Source organism: Labrus mixtus, chromosome 3 (assembly GCF_963584025.1).
Source record: "Labrus mixtus chromosome 3, fLabMix1.1, whole genome shotgun sequence".
Taxonomy (NCBI): domain Eukaryota; kingdom Metazoa; phylum Chordata; class Actinopteri; order Labriformes; family Labridae; genus Labrus; species Labrus mixtus.
The window spans coordinates 29,946,614-29,971,613 of record NC_083614.1 but is presented as its reverse complement, the minus strand read 5'-3'; the positions used below and the strand labels follow the sequence as shown (position 1 = coordinate 29,971,613).

General features: G+C 38.9%; 1 protein-coding gene across 10 annotated transcripts in view; it reads right to left on the bottom strand.

Moving 5' to 3' along the window:
* Nucleotides 1–25,000, bottom strand: part of LOC132970788 (discs large homolog 1-like protein) — a 124,365-nt gene that overhangs the window by 30,012 nt on the left and 69,353 nt on the right. For 6 of the 10 annotated variants that reach the window (XM_061034526.1, XM_061034515.1, XM_061034516.1 and 3 more), the window contains 9 exons: nucleotides 23,052–23,105; nucleotides 19,782–19,832; nucleotides 17,081–17,205; nucleotides 16,432–16,601; nucleotides 15,824–15,960; nucleotides 14,187–14,331; nucleotides 12,639–12,771; nucleotides 8,867–9,023; nucleotides 8,200–8,302 (listed from right to left, as the gene is read on the bottom strand). In XM_061034526.1, the coding sequence (XP_060890509.1) occupies nucleotides 8,200–8,302; nucleotides 8,867–9,023; nucleotides 12,639–12,771; nucleotides 14,187–14,331; nucleotides 15,824–15,960; nucleotides 16,432–16,601; nucleotides 17,081–17,205; nucleotides 19,782–19,832; nucleotides 23,052–23,105 (1,075 nt within the window). Of the gene's footprint in view, nucleotides 1–8,199; nucleotides 8,303–8,866; nucleotides 9,024–12,638; nucleotides 12,772–14,186; nucleotides 14,332–15,823; nucleotides 15,961–16,431; nucleotides 16,602–17,080; nucleotides 17,206–19,781; nucleotides 19,833–23,051; nucleotides 23,106–23,244; nucleotides 24,083–25,000 lie in introns of those variants that run through there. The other 4 variants (XM_061034518.1, XM_061034522.1, XM_061034523.1 and 1 more) reach the window with 2 other exon arrangements.

Sequence of the window (25,000 nt, the reverse complement as noted above, 5' to 3'; positions counted from 1 at the left end):
GGTCTGCATGCCACACACACACACACACACACACACACACACACACACACACACACACACACACACACACACACACACACACACACACACACGCACAAATGCACACCCACACACACAGGCAGGATAAAGCTTGAGCAAGCATTTTGAATATTGATTTCTGGAAAGATGAACTAACAGCTCAATTCATATTTATCAAATGGGTTTTTCCATTTGTTTAATATGAAAGCCCGACGAAAATAAGACAACACCGTCAGCCTTCATAAGTAAAAGGAATTAAATTCTTTCTGCTCTGCATGATTTATGTGTGTGTGTCTCCATCTGTCTCCCCTTTCTTTCTTCCGTCTCCAGTTTCAGCCTCTCCATTTTTCAAGACTCATCATGTTTCGTTCTCCTCCGTCTGATATTTACTTGAGTTTTTTTTTTGCAGAGTTTAAATGATGAAGAATATTCAAGAAAAACTGCATCTTAGAACAGTTGTGTCACGTCAAAGTAAGAAGGTGATGCTGTAAACTTCCCTTAACGCTTCAAACTAACACACTTCCTCTGAGGAAGTCAAACTACCCAGACAGTAAAAATCACCAGATATGAAGTTTGCTGTGGTTATCGTTTAGCTGTCTGCCAGCACACACAACCTCAATGCAACAATATCAGACGAAGAACAAGAGAGAGATGGAGGGAGAAAACAAAACACAGTGGAGAGACAGAAATGAGAGGAGAGCTGGGAGGATGAGGAGGAGGATGAGAGGAAGAGGAGGGGGAGGAGTGATGACAGAGACTAATGGCTTTGGGGCTCATATTCCCTCCTTCCTTGCTTCCTTCATTTACCTCTCCTCTCCTCTCCTCTTCTCTCCTCCCCCAGGAGGAGAATTGTTCAGCAGCTGGCAGAGACCTTCTCTGCATTGTGCAGCTTCAGTGATATTCAAAATCAAACCACTGGAGATGGGTAGTTCTCATCAGTAGTGCTGTGTGCAATGCACCAATATTTTCCTTTCAGATCACCATTTTCTTATGTTCAATCTGAGCCATGATTTTATGAACGTTAAGTGTAATTGAACTTTTACAAGTTAGTATTTGTGTGCAATGCAGAAATTCAGACTCTACCCAGCATCACTTCTAGGAGTAAGCACTAACTTGTAGTTTGCAATGTGACTCAAACTCAGGTTGCCTGAGTGAAAAACAAACAAGGCTGGCTTTTTGGTTAAGACAGAATCAGATGGTAACGTTTCACCAAATATTCCCAGCAGTGGCTTTGCAGATGTTTTATTAGAAAGGAAATCCATTCAACACATCAGGATAAACAGAATGTGTTCTCGGTGGGTACAACTAACTTTGTTTGCTAGAAGACTCCACAGGGCTCCTTTAATTCAGAGTACTTTTTATTGTGGTTGTAATTTTTCCTGTCTGAACCATCTTACTGTCGCTGCTGCGAAAATCTAATTCCTCCAAGGGGACAAATTAAGTTTAACCATGTACATTACCAAAACATTATGTGGGCTACATTCAGTTTTTCATTATTTAGTAGATTTAAATTTTAGACCACAAGAGAATATGTGTATTAAAAGGAGCATGTAAGTATTAATCCTCCTGTTAAATGTGTTCATATACGCTCCATGTCTGACCAGTGGAATAAAAAAATCCTTCCCCTTGTGAGCGGTGTCCAGGAATCGATTTTGAGGCTGTGGATCTAAAAATAGCCGTGCTGGAAGAGGCTCATCTATAATTGATAGGATACAGTGCAGTAATCTATAGAAGCATTGATTAAGTGATAAGATTGCAGAAGGAAGTAGAGGTGGGAGACAGAGACAGGGGAGGGAAAAGGAAAATAAAAACAATAATGTGTTGAATTTGTTCCAACTTTAAATGTCAAGTTTGAAAAATGTGTTTCATCCTGGGCAGCAATGTGACAAGTCTCAAATCAGCCACCCTCCCGTTCACACACAGGGTGGGCGGTGAGCTGACCATTACAACTGACACGAGTAACACCTGACACGGAGCTGATAAGTAGAAAGGGAGCAAGGACCAAGGAGAGGGAAGGAACTGAAAAAAAGGGACAGAGCATGTAGTGAAGAAGGAAAAGAAAGGATTGAAGCCTAATGTATGTATTCAGCGGATTACCTTCCTACGACCAGAGAAGGAGTTTCCTTTAATCTTCTACTTTACAACTGGTGCATGACACACACACACACACACACACACACACACACACACACACACACACACACACTCACACACACACACACACACGCACGCATGCACGCACACTCACACACACACACACACACTCACACACACACTCACACACTCACACACACACACACTCACACACACACACACTCACACACACACACACACACACACACACACACACACACACACACACACACACACTCACACACACACACACACACATTTACACATGCTAAGTGTAATAAGCAGGCTAAGAGAAGTGATGATAATCCTCTCCGCATCACCTCAGTATTACTGCTGACAGACGCCGCCTCCGTGTGTGTCGCGTGTTGCGTGTGTGTGTGTGTGTGTGTGTGTGTACAGTATGAGTGTGACAGTGTGTATCCGTGACAGTTGTGTGTAATCTTAGTGACTAATACTGCTGTCAACCTGCAGGCATTAGCTGTCCAACATCAGGAAACTTATGGCGAGGGAGCGGATCCTGCTTAAAGGTCAATGCGGCCACTTTTTGGTGATTTCTTTTTTTTATCAACACAGAATTTTTCAACAAACTGAGCGGCATTTATTTTGGATTCTCTGTTAAATTAGAAATGTATAGTGGTTTAAACATACGGTATATATTTATATATACCTTGTATATACTTGTTTTTCTTTATGATAAGATATACTAACTGTTGTAATCCTGGATTTATTTTGACTTTGTCTGTAAGAATCTGAATCAGATATATTGAACAGTGAATGAACAGTGGAAAGAGAAGGTTGTTATTGTTGATGACATCGATGACCTTGCACATATATATTTTTTTTTTTTCATTCTTGCTTGGGTTTAAAAAAAAAAAAAATGTATACGACCATAAAACGTATCAACCCATAAAGAGTCCCCACCAGGTGATGACCTCTGGTTAAACAAGAGTATATCCAGTGAGTTAAAAACGGCGGACACAGATCATCTCCTGTTGTGTGCCATTATGTGTCGTCATAATGTCTGGAATCAGAACATCACATGAACTCTATGTTAAGTATGTTGGCCTGAATGTGTGAAGGATATTTTTCACGATAGTCTCATGACAGTTTTGTAAGACAAAATTATTCAAAGCTTCTTCAAGTGAGGTTTAGTCTGAACCAAAAAAAGTTCCTAAAAAAATGAGAATTTGAAAGAAAGTAGAACTAGAATGTGTATAAATAATGGCATAGACATATTTTGGAGCATCAGGTCTAATATAATATGCTTTTTCTTTTTTTTTTTGGTGCCAATAATAGCCTTAAACTTGATGGGGGACGTCGGTTAAAGCAGCATGACTTTTCACAGGCGAACACACTCCATCTGCTGTACACACCAAATAAACACAGAACTTATATCTGCTGCATCAGCTTTAATCAACCAGATCGCTACTAACACTGACACACACACACACACACACACACACACCATGAGAAGTTTTAGTTCTGTCCCAAGCTGAGCTGTGTTTTCTTGCCCTTTCTTGGTAACATATTTAATATGAACAACAGGAGGAGACCTGCACGGTGCACACAGACACAAACAAACAGCAAGAGACGCACTTTTCTCTCCTGGTGGAGGTCGTTATGAGTTCCTCTCTCGTTGGCAGGAGCTGTGTTTGTGAAACAGAGGGAGCACTGCTGGTCTGCGCATGCTATCGCCACGGGAACGGGACAAACATAGATCTCAGATGGACAGACAAACACACTCACAGATAGTCACGGGCAGTGCTGACCAAAGCCCAGCGTGGACAGACGGCTTGATATGGAGTCATTCAACAATGACTAATAAGAGTCACGACACTGACAGGCACAGGCGCACGCACACACACACACACACACACACACACACACACACACACACACAAACACACACACACACACACACACACACACACACACACACACACACACACAGATATTTTAGATTAACCTGTTCTACCTCAGGGTCAGTCTAGTTTCTCCAATTTTAAGCAGATAAATCTTTGCCTATTGATATAAGGCTACAGCACAGACTGCTCTAAGGGAAGCCAGCTGGATCACCTCTGATACCCACTGTGTGCTGTCACCATGGACTGTAAGTAATAGGTTGTCACTGTAAGATTCCCCCAATCACACACGCCCAAAAAATAGAGTATAACCAAACCAGCTCAACAGAGCATGGAACCATTTTGACATTTGGGATTAGTGAAGTATCTGCAGGAATACTTGGATGTTACTTTGATAGAGGGATCAATACCAGCAAAACTGATTACTACTGTTGACATTTTTTACTTTGCATTTAGAATAAGTTGTAACTGTAAACTACGGTTGTTCTTTATGTATAGTCTAAAAAGAAAATATCATCATAAATGTTTAGTCATTTAGGAAGTTAGTTTGGACTGAGTTCTCCGTTTGGACAAGAGGCGTTCCATCAGAACAACATCACGAGGACTTCTCACAACGTGTATCACGCCACCTAAGTGTTCTTATACTGCAAGTTAACATCACAGCAAACAGAGTTCGTCCTGATTAATCTGGTAGCTCTGAATCACAAAACAGACTGCTGCATAATAATTTAAAGAAATACAAATTTGCTGGTCAGTGGAAACAGTGGACACACAGTAACTGCCTTACTGGCTAAGTGTCCTTCTCTAACTCCCTAACACTAACAATTACTTTCCTTGAATGACCATCCAAACAAGGGTTGACAGAGGTCAGAGGTGCACTGCTAAAGTCAGTTTTTAGATATACAGTAGATAGCTTGCAGCTGTGGTACGTCAAACAGCATGACAAAAGAAGCAGCAGTGTCAGTGTGTTCTGTTTAAAGGCTGTTCTCCATACTCCTTAAAATCATGAAAAACAAAACACCATATGCCTGTGGCTTGTAAGATGCATCACAAGTTTGTTTACTTCTTCTCTAGATCTCCTGCCAGAACTCCACCTGTAAGCTGCTGTCAATAAAATATAGACCCAGCATGCCAGCTGAGAGGAGAAGAGGCATTTGTAGTATTTCCTTACTTCTTTAAAAAAAGAAACACAGACTAACAATACATGCATAAACCTTGTTTCTGATTGCATACAGGCATAGCTGGATGTGCTTCAGCTGGCTGCGTCTGATGCTTTCATACAGAGAGTTTGATAAAGACCGTCGTCCCAACTCTTAGGGTGCTGTCCATGGTGCTGATCCTACCTAACACACACTGCAGACACAAAACACACTCCCATAACTTACACAGAATGTGTCTGAGAAAGAAGAGCCATCATCAAACCAACCCCAACACTGTCACAATGTGTCCCCATCATCCACCTGTGTGCCCCCAACATGTTCACTCTGCTCTCTACAAACTGCTTATTCACGAGGATCCCTGCTGAGAGGCAACACGAGTCAACTTCTTAAGGTCACAAGGTCAGTGTTTAGTTTGTCTGATTTTAATCTTTTTTTATTATAATCGGCAACGCATTCTGACATTCAAACTTTTTAATTTTTTAATGTGATTCCAGAGACTGTATCAAAGTGGCACTTGATTAAATTTAACGTCCCAGTTCTGCCATTTCTTCTTCTGCATCAAATTAACAAAAATACATCACATCATATCATCATCATATTGAGAAAATGAATTAATATGGGACATATCTAAAAATAAGCCTTCTCTTTTAAGATTAAAATTCACATTCTATTTATCAAGTACAATATTTAAAACCTTTTAATATACATAATGTACCATAGCACAATGTCAGGGTCACATACTGGTTCCATTAGCTCCCAGTACATTTAAATACCGTAGCTACTGAGGACGTTATCTATGTTCTGAGCGTCCACAACTTTGTGTTTTTGACTCTTGATTGGCAGACATCCATTTGTTGTCATGTATAGGTGATACTCTGGCTGGAACACCTCCACTGTTTTCCTCCAAAAGTTCTAGCCCTCGACACAAACATTAGCGTCAAGTTGATGATGATGATGATTCTCAAATTCATCACAAGGGCATTTTAATTAGCGACCTGTTGACTCAGTGAAGTAAACGACCTCATAAATCATCTGAACACTGTTAACATTTAGCTTCGTCCTGAGGGCTTTTTACCCACGTGTCTGCTAACTGAACCCTGAAGCAGTCTGACCTACTGGCCTCCTCTCTCCACTGGTCTTTAGAACTTTAAACTTTTACCTGACTTTGATTAACGATATCTTTTTACTCGTAGGTCCAAAAGCATGTTTGTGTTTTAGACTGACCCTTAGATATTTCCAACAAACTCTAAAGAAATACTTCATTAAACACTTTATTTGGGGTATTATTGGCAGGATTCATAATTCACTTAATTCATTCACAGATTTAATTAGCCAACAAAACATTAAATGATGAATCATTTGTATGGTTATTAAAAAAATTTCTATTGCTGCAGATACAATTTATTTAATAAGTTTGATTATTATGTTTCTCTGCAAAGTTTTCGAGGACCTATTATCCTGAGTTTTCTAAGTTGGTTTTCTCAATAACAACACCTTCCTGGACCTCCTCCAGGGCTGAATAAAACATAGCTGATACCAGAAAGAGACCCATAACACTGTAACACACACACACACACACACACACACACACACACACACACACACACATTTCACTTCCTGTAAACACAAGTCCATAGTGCATCAGGGACTAGGGGACCTGATGCTGTGAGTGTGAGTGTGTGTGTGAGTGTGTGTGTGTGTGTGTGTGTGTGTGTGTGTGTGTGTGTGTGTGTGTGTGTGTGTGTGTGTGTGTGTGTGTCTGTGTGCTTGTCCCCACATTGACAGCACCCCATTAGCTGAGCAGGTCAGCAGTTATAACCTGGTTACCTAGGTTACAGGTTTTTTAGTGACTCCCAGTAGATCCATGTTGGTGCTTGTTAAAGAACCTCACTCTGTCTGTGTGTGTGTGTGTGTGTCTGTGTGTGTGTCTGTGTGTGTGTGTGTGTGTGTGTGTGTGTGTGTGTGTGTGTGTGTGTGCGTGCGTGCGTGCGTGCGTGCGTGTGTGTGTGTGTGTGTCGCAAAAACTGTGAATTTGAAAGTCACATCACTCATTCCATTGTAAGTAAGGTCATGATTCCAGTATTAATGATTGTGAATGATTGGTTCACACGACAGATATTCTGTAGTGTGAACTTCAACCTGCTTTATAAAAACACCCAATATCTAAAAAACAATAAACTTATGATACATTAATACTGCAACCTGGTTCTTGAGTTTAGAGCACTGCTTCCAATTTCAAAATGAATTCATGAGTTATTGTTTTTATTATATGTTTTTGACACAAACCAATATGTCAGAAATACACTGATTGTTGTGCCGTCAGTTTGCTGTTGAAAATCAAACATAAAAAATGGATGAGGATCCACCTGATCATTACCTAGAGAGACGTTTTTGCAGATTTAACCAAAAACCCGTTAATTTGATCTCATACATTAGCTTAGCAAAGCTGCGAAACATTTTTGTTGAGGCCACTTGCGCCGGCATCTGATTTAAACATTGACCGAGAAGAACTGCAGGCTATAACAGCTTGGATATCTAGTGTCTGCTTTCTTGTTTTGAGAACTAAGCTAACAACATCTGCTTTAAAGAGTGGGGATGGAATCCCAACATTTGAGTGCAGATAACGTTATGGATTCAGTTTACAAGAGTTTAGCCTGGTTGGATATTCAGTCATGTTTTTTGAGTCACAGTGTATACCTAAATCCAGCAGAGCAAGACAGAGTGCATGTAAGTAATTAAGACACGGTTCCAACAGCAACTCAGCTTAACTAATAATTAAGCTTTCTTAGTCAGTACAGCATGCATGAGGAGTTCATTGATTTCACATCCATATGAACTGTAGCACTACCTGGCTGACAGCCTGTGTATATTTCGGATTTGGTTAAAAGTTTTGAGCCTGTTTTACCACAATCATCCCCAAGCTTGACAAAAGAATGTCATAACTTTGCAGTGCAACAATTGATTGCAAAATCCAATCAGACTCTTTGCTTGAATGTCAGTGTGCTGTGTTTGGCTGCTGTACTCACCCTCAGGTCTGTACTGTGCTACTATAGTAACGTTGGTTCCTGCGTTCTTCAGAGCTGCAGCTGCCTGCTCGTGTGTTGCACTGGACAGGTCTACACCGTTCACCTACAAGCACACAGAGGCACAGACACACACACACACACATACACACAACGAATTAGAGCCCCATGCATGGATCAATAGAAATGAATGTATACAGCACTGAACATCTTGGTGGGTCAATATCCCACAGGTGACCGGTCACGTGTAAGTGTGCATGTGTTCAAGTGAAACCGAGTTGAATGCATACAAAGCCTCTATGTCAGGAGTTGCATCATGATATTGTCAGTGTCATCCTGCAGGGATTATCATTCCCTCTATAGTATGATGACTTAATCCTGTGTGAATGCTGTCTGAAGGATATGAAAGCCATATTTATCTTTAGTGGAACACAGGATGAAGCTTTAAAACATGCTTCAGCTATTACAGCATCGATGCCCGACTGAGTGACTGAGAATGTGCAAAGAAAGTGATACTCAAAATAAATGAAGTGGCAGGAAGACTCCCTGGAGCAGCCATTATAACCCAGTTATAATAATGTAAAAGAGGAGAGTTATTGATATTATTAGTTGTGAAAGTGCTTGTATTATATTTCTGTGTGTGCCGCTTATAGAAGGAGTTAGTTCTTACCGACAGGATGCGATCTCCCTTTCGCAGCTCCCCACAGAGATCAGCCGGACCGCCAGCAAGAATGAAGGAGATGAAGATTCCCTCTCCATCCTCCCCTCCGACAATGTTAAAACCAAGACCCGTGGACCCTCGCTGGAGCACCACCCGCCTGGGTTCTCTAAGGAAACACAGATGAAACAAACACACACTGCGTTAGAGTTCAATATGATGGTATCCATAATAATGATAAAACATTTTATTTGTAACACACTTTACATAGTAGACAAACCTAAAAGGGCTACAGAGTAAGAACAGAAGAATTAAACAACAGCAGAACAACACCAAGAGCATGTTAGGGAAAACTAAGAAAAGGCTCTTCCAATGTTTTACTTTAAATAAGTACATCACTCATTATTCTTTGTTTAAATTAGGATTTAGTTTTGGAGGTACTGTGATGATTAATGGGATTTGATATTTGGTTCCTTTCTGCTGCTTCAAGGATTAGCTGATATTTAGTATAAATTCTGCTCGACCATTGTCTAAGAATATTTGACATATATTTAACATTTTACACATGTAACTAAAAATGAGAAAACAGTGTTGAAGTGTCACAGTGATATATATATATATATATATTCTTATGGTTTCAGAATGTGTACAAGATGAACGTGTGTTTGAAAATGGAACATCTCAGAGAGAGGAAAAGGGTTTTTCAAATTGGGATAATTCACCAAAATGACCAGCAGATGTCAGTGTGGCACTATCTCTGTTTTGTTGCACCACCACAGTTAGTGAGTTACTGTTATGTCCAGAACACACACACACCTACTTCTGACTCAGCCTATACTGTACATACTGTTACGTTCAGTGAGAAGGCTAAGTAATGAGATTGCACTTGAAAAGCTTTAAAAAAACAAAAAAAAACAATGATTTATTAACAACTTCAAGTAGATATAATCAATTTAAACCGAGCTCCTGCTGGAGATCAGAACCAGAAAGGGTTTCGTCTCATTCCTGCACTCAGGAATCCCGTACTAAGAAATCCAGATTTAACAATATAAAATGTGCAGATTGATGTTAATGACAGAATCTAAAGCAGTCCCATCAGAGTATGCAAACACTGAACAATCATATTGTCCTCATAATAGCCCACATTCTTCTGAAACAGTCATCCATGATCAAAATGTGAACAACTTTAAGTATGAATACTCAACATCTACATAACACTCTGACTACAAGAAAGAAACAAAGATGGGTGCATCAACATGAAACTAGTGGATGAGAAACCGGGAAAGATTAATCCACATTATTTCTGTTAATTTATTCAAACGGCACTGCCAGAAAAAAAACCAAACATAACAGTACAGGAATAATAAAACAAAGCTCGCTTTAGGGTTATTTGAAAAGAGCGTGCTCACATACTCGATATCCTTCTTAGGAGTTTCATTTAATTTAACAATGATTCCTTAATAAGTGTCATAAAAAGTTTCATTTCATTTAACACAGAATCCCTAATAAGTGTCACAAAGATTCTGTGTATCATCTAAAGGTTACATTCATTAATATGGGCTAGTGACCTAGTTTAAATGTCCAGGCGTTACCATGTTAACATTCCCTGCAGCTCCGTTTAGCTATTAGAGTTTGTGTAATTAGAGTTTCAGTTTGGACAGATATTGGCATCAGTACAATTCAAAATAGCTGAATTAGTGCATCCTTCACTCACTTTCACATGAAATCATCTGCTAAAAGAGAAAGCAGATTCTTCTTTTCTATTGTGAATACTCAGTGGACATTTACTAAAAGCCTTAATCCTCTATTTGCATGAGAATCTAAACACGTGGACAGATACAGAGGGGAGAGAGAATAAGAGGCAGAGGGGGAAAAAGAAGGCCGAGAATAAAGCATGGCAGACGTCAATATGACCGCTATGCAGTCAGTCTGTGGCTTATCAGATTTATTATAATCAAAGGGCAATGATTGGCCCAGAGGACTATGACGAAATGAGTCATATTCTGGTAACCACGGTGACGCCAGTTGAGTGACGAGGGCTGTGATAGGATGTAATCCGTCCATTAAAATGGATTAAAGACAGTAGAGCAGCACTGGGAGTTTGTGTGTGTGTGTGTGTGTGTGTGTGTGTGTGTGTGTGTGTGTGTGTGTGTGTGTGTCAGCACAGGGAGCAGCAACAGAGGTCACACTGTACATCTTAGGTTGTCCATGCCCGTCAGGGACTCTTAATGTATCAGAATCTGTTGTTTTGGAGCAGTAAGAGCTCACAGGAGGACGACATGAAGGTAAAATAAGAAGAAGAGGACAAAAACTATTTCTTCCCACTAGTTTAGCCCAACTTATAAAGATATTAAAAAAAATTATACTGTTATGCAATGTGTTTATTTTCATGTGTATTTGTTTCCTCCATGTTTTTGAAAACAACCGTAATGATGTTTTTTGAAAATGTATTCCTCAGACTTGAGCTGACATATTGTAGATAATGGGATATACAATCTTATTGTGATGGCTTCAAGCTAAATCAATTAGGTAAGCCGTTGCTGAGCGGGTTTAACACGCTATCAAATAAAAACAAAAGGCAGCCGCGGATCCAAAGTCAACTTATAAACTACATTTATTAATAGAAAACTTTTCAGCAAAAATAAACTTCACAAAATAAAATAAACAAACAGATCGCTATATAATGTATATCCTAAGCGGCCCTTTGCAGTCAAAAAACTGTTCCGCTTCCCCACTCTCACCCTCACCCCAAGTGTCCTTAATCAACTTAAATTACACTGCCGATACGCCGCGGCTCCGCCCCATAGAGGGAGAAATAATGCACAAATACCCCCAAATCAATTAACAAAATGTCAAACCAAAATAAACCAGAATAAACAATAATATAAACAAATAATTCTAAATTCATTAATGTTTGGCTCTTTTCGATTTTTTAACTGTAAATAATTCATATGGCCATTTGGCCACAACACTTATACATAAAGATAAGTATAGTTATGCATATTTGGTAATTTCTGAGTGTAATACAATAATCACATCATGAATATGTTTAGTCTAATGGAGTTATACGTAGAATGTAATAATGTAAAAAAAGGTTTTCATTGCACCAATCAGAAAAACATCTTTTGTCTATTGAGCCCCTCGACTTTGGAACAACCTGCCTGAGGAGATAAGTCGGGCAGAGTCAGTGGCATCTTTTAAATCACTTCTTAAAACTCACTTTTATAGACTTGCTTTTATGTGATTTCTCCTTTAAAGATCTTTCCCTTCCTTTTATTAATTTTATTGCTTTTAACCTTTTTATCTTTCTCTTCTTTAAATGTTTTAGCCTTTAAATGTTTCCCTTCCTTTTATTCATTTTACTGCTCTTAGTCTTTTTAAATTCCGACTCCTTTTATCGTTTAACTCTTCAGCTCTCTGTCGCTTTATTCATTTAACCAATGTCCCGTTTAGCCCTTCTTTTTATCTTCATTCTGTGTTTACAGCCTGTGATGTGATGTCGTCCCACTCTCCCTCAATTTTAATTTTGTTTTCTCCTGATTGATTTTAAACTAATTTTCCTTCACTGTACTGAACTGCCTCTCCACACCTGCCTGTTGAATCTTATTCCTGTTATTTGCATTTTTATAATTTTGCCCTCTCTGTTGATCTCTGTTCTGTTGTCGTGTTGCTGTATTTGATTTGTCTGTCACAGCACAGTTTGTTTTTAAAGGTGCTATATAAATAAAGCTATAATTATTATTGAGTCTCATAACTCTGCACATGTTTATGAGTCACATCTCACCTGGGGATGTCGTCGTCTCCAGCCATAGCCCTCGGCAGCGGTGAGTATCTGGGCGTGGTCAACGGGGCAGGGCTTACTGATTGGCTGCCGCTCATGTAGGGGCTTATATGGTTGTCTTGATGTGGGGAGTAAGCTGGAGGAAACAAACACACATTTTGAATTACTATTCTTTACTGGTACACATTTAAGATCATTTATGTATCCAATCATGGACTCTACTTACAGATCATCATTTTAAATATTGTCCTAAGGCTAAAACAAAAAAAGTTCAGATTGATTGGTAAATGTTCAACCTAGTTCTGTGTTTCTATTCTTACTGTCAGTACTGGGAATGTTCTGTATAAAATCAGAGAGACTGTGAGAGGCGGTGGTGTGATATATGCTGTTTGGTAACATGTTGTTTGATAATATGCTTATTTGGAGAGGATTCAAGTGGCTGTCATCCAGTGGACTAAATTTATCAAGCCTGATTATTAGTCCTTCATATCGCACATTTAAAACTGTCAGCTTGATGAATCATTACATATTTTAAACCATAATATATAATGTGTCTAACCAACTTAAAATGGCTTCAAACAAAAGCCTTATTAATGTTACAGCGTCACCCCTTTTAAAGCCCCTCATCCTCTCTCTGTTCTAAGCTGTATCAGTCTCTTCAACACCCCTCGTCATAAAAGCCCACTTACTTCTAATCAGCAAGCTTTCTGTTAAGTTACACCTGCTGAGTAAAAATGTTCTTGATAGGAAAGAGCAACTTCTGAAACATAGCTGTAAATATTAGTTAAGCTACAGTCATTTGAAAGTAAATCTAGCACAAGATGACGCACTTTAACCATGCCAGGGTATTTTAAACCTTTGAGTGGGTGTCTGTGTAAGGACCCTGCCATGACCTGATGCAATGGACAATGTTTGTTTGAATGTTTTCTGTCTGGTCTTTTTAATTGACCTGTATTGTTATGTGTTGTATGACCACTGAATCACCTCTCTGCACAACACATTTACCTTTCCAGGTAATTATAAAAGGAACCTTAACCTTAAATATGAAAAAGAAATACTCCTTTCCTCGCAGAAAAAAAAACTGGTCAGGCTTCAGGTCTTCGATTGAGGAAGATGTGCCTGCAAGTTTTTATTCCATTAAAAAAAATCACAGTGTTGTCTCATGCTTCTGCCATTAGCATTTCAGAATTATATAAAAAGAAGTGTTTGTTAACATCTATCAGCTGCTGAGCATGTTACTTTTAAATGGTTTCTTGAAGGTGAAATCAAGTTACACGTTGTGAAATACTTCAAGTACTTTTACGAGCCCAACATTAGATGTAAACTTTTCCGTTAAAACCTCCTCCTAAGCAGAAATCTGCACCAACAGCTTTGTCTCTTGCTGTTCTTTATGGTTCAGCACCATCTGGCCCTAAAATGCTCCGGCTTCTCAGAGTGTGCTACATTCACAGGGCAAAATGTAACCGCAAAGTGTGCCTGATGCTGTGTTTACAGAGAGGCCGTGTTCTAGAAAAACATTTGGTATGCTGTGGGTAAGTCTCTGGTACTCACAGTTTGTGACATCGGGCGGAGGGAAGTTGTCGTTGATTAAAAGGGAGGTGTGTTTGGCCACACGCAGGTAAACAACGTCGGGCGTGGACTTGAGAGCAGCCACTGCCTCCTCATGGGTGACCTCCTCTAAACAGGAGGCGTTTACCTGGACACACATGGAGACAATTTGACACATTACCTCGGATAGTTGTGGACAAACTCACAGGCGCAGTAGTGAGATAATATTAAAGTAAATGTAAAACCTTCCACTCATGTTTGAAAAATACAGAGAGGATGCTATCCTGCAGTGTAGTTGCTGTTTCCATGGTGTGTTCAAGTGTCTTTTTATTTTTACCTATACTCACATACTCATTTGATACTTCTGAGCCAAACCATGAGTAATAGATAAAATAGATCACTTTTCAGCAGCTGTAAGAGTCACTAGAAGGGGTTTTATGGCACTTTGAATGCTGTAAAAACAAATCATTTACTGTCTCTATGGCGGGTTCCCAATCCCCATGTAACCAAATCGCCACTATGTAAAGAGAGACTCAATTGAAAAAGTTATCAAGTATTATGTCATTTGTTTTTAAGTCTGCATTAAAAATCCCCTGAAGAAACTGTAACTGAGTATACCCTTTTGATTTTAGTTTGTAGTGTTTTATACGGAGTGTCTTAATGTTATCTACATGCATGCTTCCTTTTGTGTACTTCACACTTTAGATTCTGTGTGCACCACGGTGCGCTCTGATTTATAACCCTGGGTCCTGAACTCATCACTGTATGCTTTATGAATTGGTGGGTTGGCCATCACTAAATCTGTGTAGACAGCTTCATTTATGAATTCATGTGAGCAAGGCCGTGCTGGGTAATCTGACATCATATGTGTGTAATCTTCTTATCCAAACCTACAGCAGCTATGAGCAGCTTCTCACAGATACAAATACATTTTCACTGCAGCATGGTTGCTGCCTCGGTAAGGGGATTTTAATCTCAAGGGCTTCCTGCTACAATAAAGGTAAAATAAATACAACAGGATAGTAGAATTAGACAGCATTTCATTGTACTTGTACAGTGACAATAAAGATATCTTATCTTAGAGTAGAAACTATTATTTTGTTTGATAAATTTGAGGTTGAATTGGTGTACCTTGTGTTCTGTGTGTCTGCTAACAGCCTCGTGAAGAGCAAAACACAAAGTTAAACCCTTGTACATTGTCCTTAAAACAAACCCAGTAGGTAAATGTAGGAACATGTAGGTAAGTGTTTTGATTTAAAAGGGGAATTGGAAAGTAAAAACTAATCGGGCTCATTAAATTTTTTTAAAGTAACGTTCAAACAATTACATCACACAACAGCACACTTTTTCTGGCTTGCTTTGACTGAGGGTTAAAAATGAAACGTAAAGTTATTAGAATTAATTTTGAATGCTATCAGTGGTAGTAAGGGATATTCATTACATAAACGTAAACTTCTCCAAACGTCTTCAGTATTTCTTTTTATGTGTCTCGCTTAGAAAACTAAGTGTCATTGTGTGAATCAATAAAAAATAAATTCCTTTAATGTTGACTACCATCGACACACTAGACAGCCTGATGATAAGAGCACACATCAAATAGAATGAACTGGAATGAAGACAAATAACAAAGTGTTTCTCACAGCCACAAGTTTGTCCCCTATCTGTAGACGTCCGTCTTTGTGTGCAGCTCCTCCCTCGATGACCTTCGTCACGTAGATGCCGTTGTCACCTGGGACGTGTTGGTTTCCAACTCCACCTGCTATACTGAATCCTAAACCTGAAAGAAAACAGCGACAAGTCGTATTTTGGTTCTAACTTTCGGGTTTTCTGACAATGTTCTCTATTTCATGAATTTAAATATGCTGCAGTCCGGCCTTTTTTAGTTCTCTCTCCCTTTTTACCAGTTCTGGCTGTTAGAGTGAATACAATACAGATTTTTACCTTAAATGTTTGAATGCTCTGTCACTATTTACTTTCCCATGATCACATATACTACACTGAAACACGCAGACTTCTGAGCAGAATTGTAAAAAATGTGACTTTATGATATTCTGTTACTTCAGGCACAAATTGATAACTCCTATTTCCTCATGCCGCAGAGGTAAAAGAAGCTTGTCAACAAAATTCATTACTCTAATCTCAAAGTACTGATTTAATGTGCTGAATGAAGCCAAAAACAAAAATATGTCTGTTTTACTGATGACAGACTGCATCGAGAGGCCTTTTTACATTTGTAGTTTTTTCTCACCTTTGGGCCCTTTGACCAGCTTGATATCCATGACTCTCTCAGTGAGGCTCCTCCGTCTTCGTATACACAGTCTGACCAGACCTCCTGCCTCCTTCAGCGCCTCCACAGCTCCACTGTGGGTCACCTCCCTGACGTCTGCCTCGTTGACACGGACTATACAGTCGTTCACCCTGCACAGAACGGTAACGGACAGAAAGGTCCAAACATGAGAAGGGAAACAAAAACAATGGCAGCTTTGAAAATTACCAGATGATTACTGATCAATTTGCACTGACTTATTTTAAAAAAAAATAAAAATGTGATCAGAAATGATCCTCAATCAAATATCAGTAATGATCAGTAACGGTGACAGAGAGCTGGTCAAATCAAGATTAATCGTATTTAGGTCTTTAACAGTTTTGTTACCATTAGATCCATAAATATTTAGTTCATATTCAATGACTTTTTTCCCTTCAGAATAATTTCTTCATAATATTCTCAGGGATTAATTACTTCTCTTATCTCATAATTTAATTATTTAATGATTTATTTATGTGTGTGTGCGTGTGTGTGTGCGTGTGTGTGTGTGTGTGTGTGTGTGTGTGTGTGTGTGTGTGTGTGTGTGTGTGTGTGTGTGTGTGTGTGTGCGCCCCCGTGTGTGTGTGTGTACCTGAGTCGTCCATTCTGGGCGGCGGCCCCTCCAGGTATAATCTTGGTGATGAAGATAGAAGGATCTTCTCCAATGTGAGGATTGTCTGTCCCTCCTGCGATGCTGAACCCCAGACCTGAGTTACCCTGAAAATATTCATAAAGAAAGAAAGAGTTTTAATGGAGAGAAGAATCGACCTTCTGAACACAGGTATACCGGGTATATCTGATGTTTGAGGTCAGTAGATCAGTCAGGGATCATATACACTGTTATTGTTTTTAATGGGCTGATCAATCAATTAATTGTTTTCTCCATAACATTTCAGAAAATGGTTAAAAAAAAAAAAAAAACTTTTGTTTTCTTAAGACCAAAACAACAACCTCATATGTCAGATAAAAATCTGTGTGCTTCCAGTGAGGGCCAGTCAAACCAGAAAATAGACCATTTTAAGTTGAAGCTAGAGAATTTTGCTTTTTTTTTTTAAATTTACTAGAACATTATAATTGTTTTTCCAATTAATGGCAATATTTTTTAAGTTTTCAAAGTTATCAATATATTGCCAACTATAATTTCAGACTGGATGATCTCGGATAAATGACAGAGTTACTCATATGTTGGTTTTAAAAACTCATGAGTTTTCATGTGACTGCCCTGCAACAGAATGATAACATCTTCATTGAGACACCCGGATACTTTTAAATCTATATTTGAGTAACACACTGATAGTAATGTTTATTTTTGTTCCTGACCAAATTTAACTCATTGCTCCTTTATCACCTACATTTTCCCTCCTTAAAAAAAGTAGTTTGTCTTCTGAATGAAGAACCAGAAGTCAATTTGTTCTCTTTATTACCAACATGACACATAGTAGAGCACCTCTGTGAGTTGAACTCAGTAACTGATGACATCCACGGCTGCATGAGTTTCCCTCACTCTGTCATGCCTTGTCACCGGGTTTAAAAGTAAAAGTGTAATGTCTGTGCCTGTGTTTGCGTGTATGTCCATCGTGTCTTTAAAGCAGATCCCGTCATGCAGACAGAACCAGGTCACAGGAGAATAGAGAAGGGGAGACAGAGAGAGAGAGAGAGCCTCAGGGTGAGAGAAAGGGGAATATAATGAGGGAGGGGAGGGATGGGGAGGGGTTGAAACAGGAAAAAAGAAAGTAGGCAAGGATGGATGAAGAGTAGAGAGGACTGAGAAATAGGGTTAGCAGGGTTGGACTGAGGAGGGGGCACCGAATGAAGACCGAGCAGAATAACCAAATAACAACTGAGAACTGAGATAGCTGACAATTTTACCCCCCAGGATTTATTTTAGAATTAATAAGATCATTCAGAAACTCTTGAAAATATATAAAATAACTTTCCATTACAGTAAGACATTATCGATCAGTGGAGGGAAATAATACGACTAGTGGACTTAATCGATGTTTTTGTGTCCTGAAAAATGCCCAATGTCATATTTCTTAGGATTATGTCAACCCTGTCTGTCAGCCTAACCTCCAAATGGAATATTTAGGGGATTAATGTTAACCTGTTTTTGGCCCCAAAAATACTGTGTTATCTTTGTATGATTCCCTCTTCATACAACTTCTAAATAATCACTTGTAATCCAAACAGTCTCTTTATTTACTGGCGTGCAGAAGACAAGACCTGTGAACAAGCTCGCTGGAGTTTATGATAACTTTTGAGCTATCCTTTTTAAGCATACAGCATATTTTAATGCCCATAAGTCATGAACAAAAATATGTTCCGGCCTATTCTGTATACACAGTATCTCTTAAGAAAATGTTTTTTAGATCATCCACACTGATGGTCGAACACCTTTTGATAAAATACATCAGCTCTCTATGAAATGCAAATGATCAAAACTTAGCATAATGAGGTTTTCTTTCTTTATTTTGACCTGTTGTAGGTTTGTTCTGATACCAGAGATTTAAACTTCAGTACGATACTAGTGAAAATCAAACAGTATTGAAATCTCTTTTGATACCACAGCATTAAAAATAGAAGTCATTGGCATCCAATATGCAATCATTTGTAGTTTTTAATGACTCAATATCGCTAGAAAACTCCTGAACACTGTCTAAATTTGGTACAGAAACAGTGAGAAATGTATTTGTGCATTTTAGAACTAGTTACCCCCTTTGCTTTGTGTTTGTAACAGATGTAAACACGACTTTTTTTTAATATTTATGAGACACCAAAAGACTTGAAAAACTTCACCAACATGCAAATATTATGGATCACTGCTGTTGTCTTTCCTTCTCTTGTGGCAGCTTTGTGGTTCAAATAAGACTGAAGATCTCTAGTTTCTTTCTTTTGGCTGAAATCGAGTTGTCTTAAACTCATTACAATTAGCTCTCTGGAGTTTAAACAAAAGGCCTGACCCAAAACAATTAGCTCTCTGGAGTTTAAACAAAAGGCCTGACCCAAAAATAAGTTCTTAACTTTATATTTTCACTCCTTCTCAGCCTCTATTTGCATTTTTTTTTTTCCCAAACAAAGACTCAACTTCTCACAGTTGAGCGTAGACAGGCATCAAAAATCATTCAGCTTCTGACAGCACTGATGATGTTTGTAGTGTGATTATGGGGGGAGTAGGGGGGAGGACGTGGGTCAAGCTGAACAGATGGAGATATGTGGAGGGCTAGTGTACATGTACAGTGTGCATAACAGGCCTGCATAAAAAGAGTTTCCATTAATGTCTTTGAAGTTCTTACCCGCTCCAGCGCGATTTCCTCATACTCATAGTCTGCTTCTGTTCCATTGGCCTGTTGAAGAGGAAGAGAGATGTGTCATAAGGAGAACAGCTGTTTTTACTTTAATGGACACTTAAATACTTGTTCAAGTTGACTGTGCAGCTTTGGATGTTTATAATTCATACTTGATGTAAGTAACATTTTTTACATTAAAACTTAAAGTTCATCAAATCCCTCCCTGCTTTCACATGACATGAATGTGCTTTGAATATTGTCTGACAGTATATTTGATGTCATTTAAAAACCACCTTTAGTGTTTCCCTTCTTTACCTGACACAAAGTGTGAGCTGTTGTTCTGCTCATTAATTCACGCAGCATGTCAAACAAACTGCATTACATTTCCGTGCTACAGAAAAGTGAATTTAGATATTTGTTTCATGAATGACGCATGAATCCCAGAGATTAACTCGGTAATACGCATTATGTGATGATGTATCTCTGATGTCATATTTAAGAACATCCCTGATGAATTACCCAGGAGCCAATCAGGCTGCTCAGCCCTGACCGCCTGCACTACAAAACGTATTCATAAATCTTTCTTGAGTGAAATCATAGCATGGAAATAAAATCTGATGTATTCTATATTCTCGGTTCATACCGGGATATGAGCGCCCCGTTGCCGCTATAGTTGCTGCGCACACATGCAGATACAAACACGTACACACAAACACTGTGGTCGAGTGGCATCCCAATGGCCCATGTAATCCCTTTGGCTGTAATCTGTGTCTCTGTGCAGTCAGATTAGTTTAGATTTTGAATTTCTGTGGTTTCAAACAGAGGGCAGAGTCTTCCATCAGCCATCATGTGCGGCGAGGTTTGTCTGCTATAACCCAGCACACACTCACACACTCTTATTATTTATTATATTGGATTATCTGCTATAATCAAGGACAGAATTCATTAGAATTAATGTTGTTGAAGGTTCCAGGTTTTGCATAATTTAATTTGAAATTGAGACGTTATCATACACTATCATAGTAAAAGCCTTCTTCCTTTATGGCTTTGTTTGCTGTTTAAAATCTAAGTATTTGCCTTTATAATACCACTTCATATTATTGCTGTTTTTGCTGTATGCATGAGTCTTTGGGGGGGAAAAAACAGTCCACAATCATATGAGTTGAAAGTGAAATCTGCGTGAGAAAACTGGATGTTTCCCTCTCTTTGTGTGATATTTCCAGGCAGTTCAGAGGGGAGTATTTCCACAGTAATTACATAATAAACTTATCTAACAACAACAGACACAGATTCTCTGCGGCAGCTGGCTACCAGTAAAATGACATCTGGATCCATCTAATTCTGGACCGAGATTCAGTCCAAATCCAGGACGCTGCTGAGCACTAACTGAGGACAACCGTTGACATAACTGAACAGTTTTTTAAATGAAATAAGTGATCCAAAAGTTAACACTGAACAAGTCTTTTAAGGACTGATTTGTTTTGGGTTTTTTTTGCTAAAAATTGTAGGATTTGTTTCAGATAATTGTAGATCATGCAACACTTTGATGTTGCAGCAACATTTTCAGCCTCACAATTCACAACTAAGAAGTCTGCATAGAAATTTTACACATTTGATTCAGTAGAATTTTGAAAACAGAATGAAGGTTAATAAATGTTCTGCATTGAGGTGCTACTTGGGTATTGCGTATAGAATCCCATATCTTTATTTGTGCGCCTATAAATGTAACAACAAAGAGATGAAAAAAACAAAACAATGTCAGAGCTGCATGTTAAACAAAGATTAGTAATATCGACTACCTGCAAGTACAGCTTGAACGAGTACTTTGTGGGTTTTGGTAAAGCTGTTTTGAGTCATGCTTTATCTTCGCTGTGTTTGCTAAAATAAATCCGATGATTGAATCACATACCCAGATTATTCTTTTGTTAAATTCTAAAACAGTCATAAATTGACGTAGTACAAGCAATTCACCTGGAGGCCTCCACATTGTGACCTCCACATGACCTCTTCAGAGAGGCTTAGATACACCGCTCTGCTGCAAAGTTCAAGTTATATTCTCCACATTCACCTTAAAAACATGTTTACATCTAGACCACTTTTCAATCTCTCTAGCTTTTCTATCAGTAGAGAAATATTGCAATGAAGTGCGATAAATAAATAAATATTTAAGAGTGCATGCTTATTAGAAATACTCTATCTGTATCTTCTGTTTTTTTTTCACCTGTTTTAACAACATGTCCCACCTGAATCCTAATACATTCAAAAAGCTTATTTTCACCACTAAATTGGCACCAATTCATCTGAGAGTAGCTGAAAGCTAGCTTAAGCCTCCTCTCACTGCATCATTATTCAGATACAGATTCTTTATTGTCCCACAAGGGAAATCTGTTTTGCAGCAGGAGCACACAGAAGACAACACATACAAGAATGACATCACTGTAAACATTAAACTGAAACCAAAGTAGAAAATCAATATTGTGGTGTCAATAATGGTGTTAAAGCAGGAATATTATACCTATAGGCCTTTGTCCAATTTGAAACATGTTAGCATGCTTGCTGAAATAGTATTGTTTATTTACATAAAATCATTTTTCTATTTTATTCTAATAAATCCAGAGTTTTGATATTTTCTTTCAAGGGATGGGAAGGTGTCTGGGCAAAATGCATTTCATTGCACTGACTGTAAACTGTGCTTTTAATCTATATAGGCTAAGTAAACTGAACTGATTGACTGAATTGGTGCAGTTGTGAAAACTATTGTTTGTTTACATGAAATGTTTTTTCTCATTTATTGCGATAAACTCAGACTTTTGCAATATGCTTACATGCAGCCAAACCTCCAAGCAGAGGAACGTTTTGAGTTTTAAAGATGTAAAAAAGGCACTAGTTTGTTCTTTTAAACATCAATCTTCTTTTCTTTAGGGATGAAAAAGTGAGGAAATGTAAGCTTTAGAGTTCATTGATAAGACATGTAAAGGTGCAGCCTTTTGGCAGTCAAATTCTTTCAAATCTTGCCCTCATAAAAAGAAGTTCTTTAATACGCCTGACCTATACTGTTAATGTGAGACTAGCCACCAAAGGTCAGAAATCAGGGTTCAGGATCACTGACATTTATCCTGAATCTGTGTGTGTTTGCCCTTACTTGCCCTTTTGCAGGAAAGTCTTAAAAGACAACAAACATGGGACCCGGACATGGCCACTCTCTGTCATTTTACAGTTCTGGCATCGTGTTATAAAGGTTTAAACTCTGCGTCAACATATTGAACAAGTACTCACATAAGGGGGGGTTTCGACGCTGTCGGTGTTGACCACCACTGGAGGGGGGTTGGCCTGCAAAGAGAACAGTACAACACCTTTTAATTTAAAAGATCCACTAAAGACAGATCGTATTTCACTAATATTGACAATCATGGTTAACTTAAAAACACCAATAAAGACACGTACGCAGAGATCTGTAACAGTGACTTACTCGTCTCATGTTTTGGTACAGCATGTCGGGTACATCTGCTACAGATTACCACCACGGAGCGACTGCATACACCGCATGACATACTGCACAGCCCTTATAATGGACAATACTTATGTACTACACTGCAGGCACAGCACTGTAAACTAACAGACTGTTTTTAAGAAGCTCTGAAAAAGTACTCCAAGCAATTCAGCACTGCATCATAAGAGCCTGAACTGTAATTTTACATCTCAGATTGAACTCTTATTTCAACCGCATTATGGCCTGGATAAGCCCAGCACAGCACAGCCAGGGCTAAAGCAGCAGGAGATGATCAACATTATCTTCTCTCTTGCTTCCTAAGCCAGCACAGCAAATGACAAAACCCCCAAACTAGATTCTAAACAGCCACAATATGTGCTTTTCTCCTTGTATGTGCAAAAGGAGCACCCATCTTATCAACCTTTCGTCATCCACTTTTCCCTCTCCTTTTTTTTGCCCCAGAAGGATCTAAGTCCTAGCTCCAAGTCCAGCGTCTGCAGCTCTAGGCTTCCCCCGACAAACCAGCGAAGAGCAGGTCAATCCCAGTGAGATGATCTGAAGCTCCAGCTCTTGTGACGCAGCCCAAAAAAAAAAGTTTACAAATGGAAAAGCTAACCACGCATCAAAGACGTTAGCTAACCAAATGGACAGTCCAACCAGACATCACTACACGGCATCAATAAGCAACAGAGCAGCAATACAACGATCCCTTTACACTAATCTCCACCTCCCTCATTGTCCTTTTTCCACTCTCTCTCTATCTCTATCTCTCTCTCTCCACCACATGTCCAACTGTCTGTCAGTCAAGCTGACAGGATGCTTGATCCCACATGGGAATAGAAAGGGAGAGAGAGAGAAGGGATCAGAGGGATTATAGGTATTGGGGGGGGAGGAGGAGTCAGATCTGTCCCCTTTGACAACAGCAGTGAGGCGGAGCACAGTGAGCAGACAGATGCACACAAACTCACAGATATGAGTTATAAAGAAGACAGATTAACAGTGGGAGAAAGGACTCATGGGTGGAGGGTCTTAGAGTGCAGCTTGTGGATGTGGAGGGAACATGTAAGGGGTTGTGCTGACAGCTGTTGGGCGCTGAGTGTGTTTTTGTAAACGGGCAGGAAAAGGAGTTCAACTGGAGGGTTAACACATTCACTGTAAAGTTTTCCTGATTTGTTCATTGGATGATCCAATCATATACTTTTCTTTTCTTTCATTATTATAACTTTTAAACTTTTTTTTCATGCCTGTATTACAGAGATAGGACAGTGGATAGAGTCAGAAATCAGGTCAGATTCAAACCCGGGCTGCCTGCTTTTTGAGGACTGTAGCCTCTGCCACTGGTGCCCCATCATTTACTTTTTATGCAAAATATTGCTTCTAACTTCAAATACAAATGTAGGGGAGCTGGTAGCCTAGTGGTAAGTGTAAAGTGCTCCAAGCAGGTGACCCAGGTTCGAATCCGACCTGTGGCTCCTTTCCTGCGCATCATTCCCAACTCTCTATCATCTCTATCAATCATGTTGTATTTAATCTTTTCTTAACTAAGACTAGTAATGCTAAGTTAAATCCTGGTTGTATATATTCACATTCTTAGTTTTGATATTTTTAGTGCTTATTTACTTTGTATTTAATATTATATTGTGTTTAAATTTGTTAATATTGTATTTATTTGCTCATATTGTATGTTTGGACAACCTGCTGCTGTAATGCCACAATTTCCCAGTTTGGGATCAAT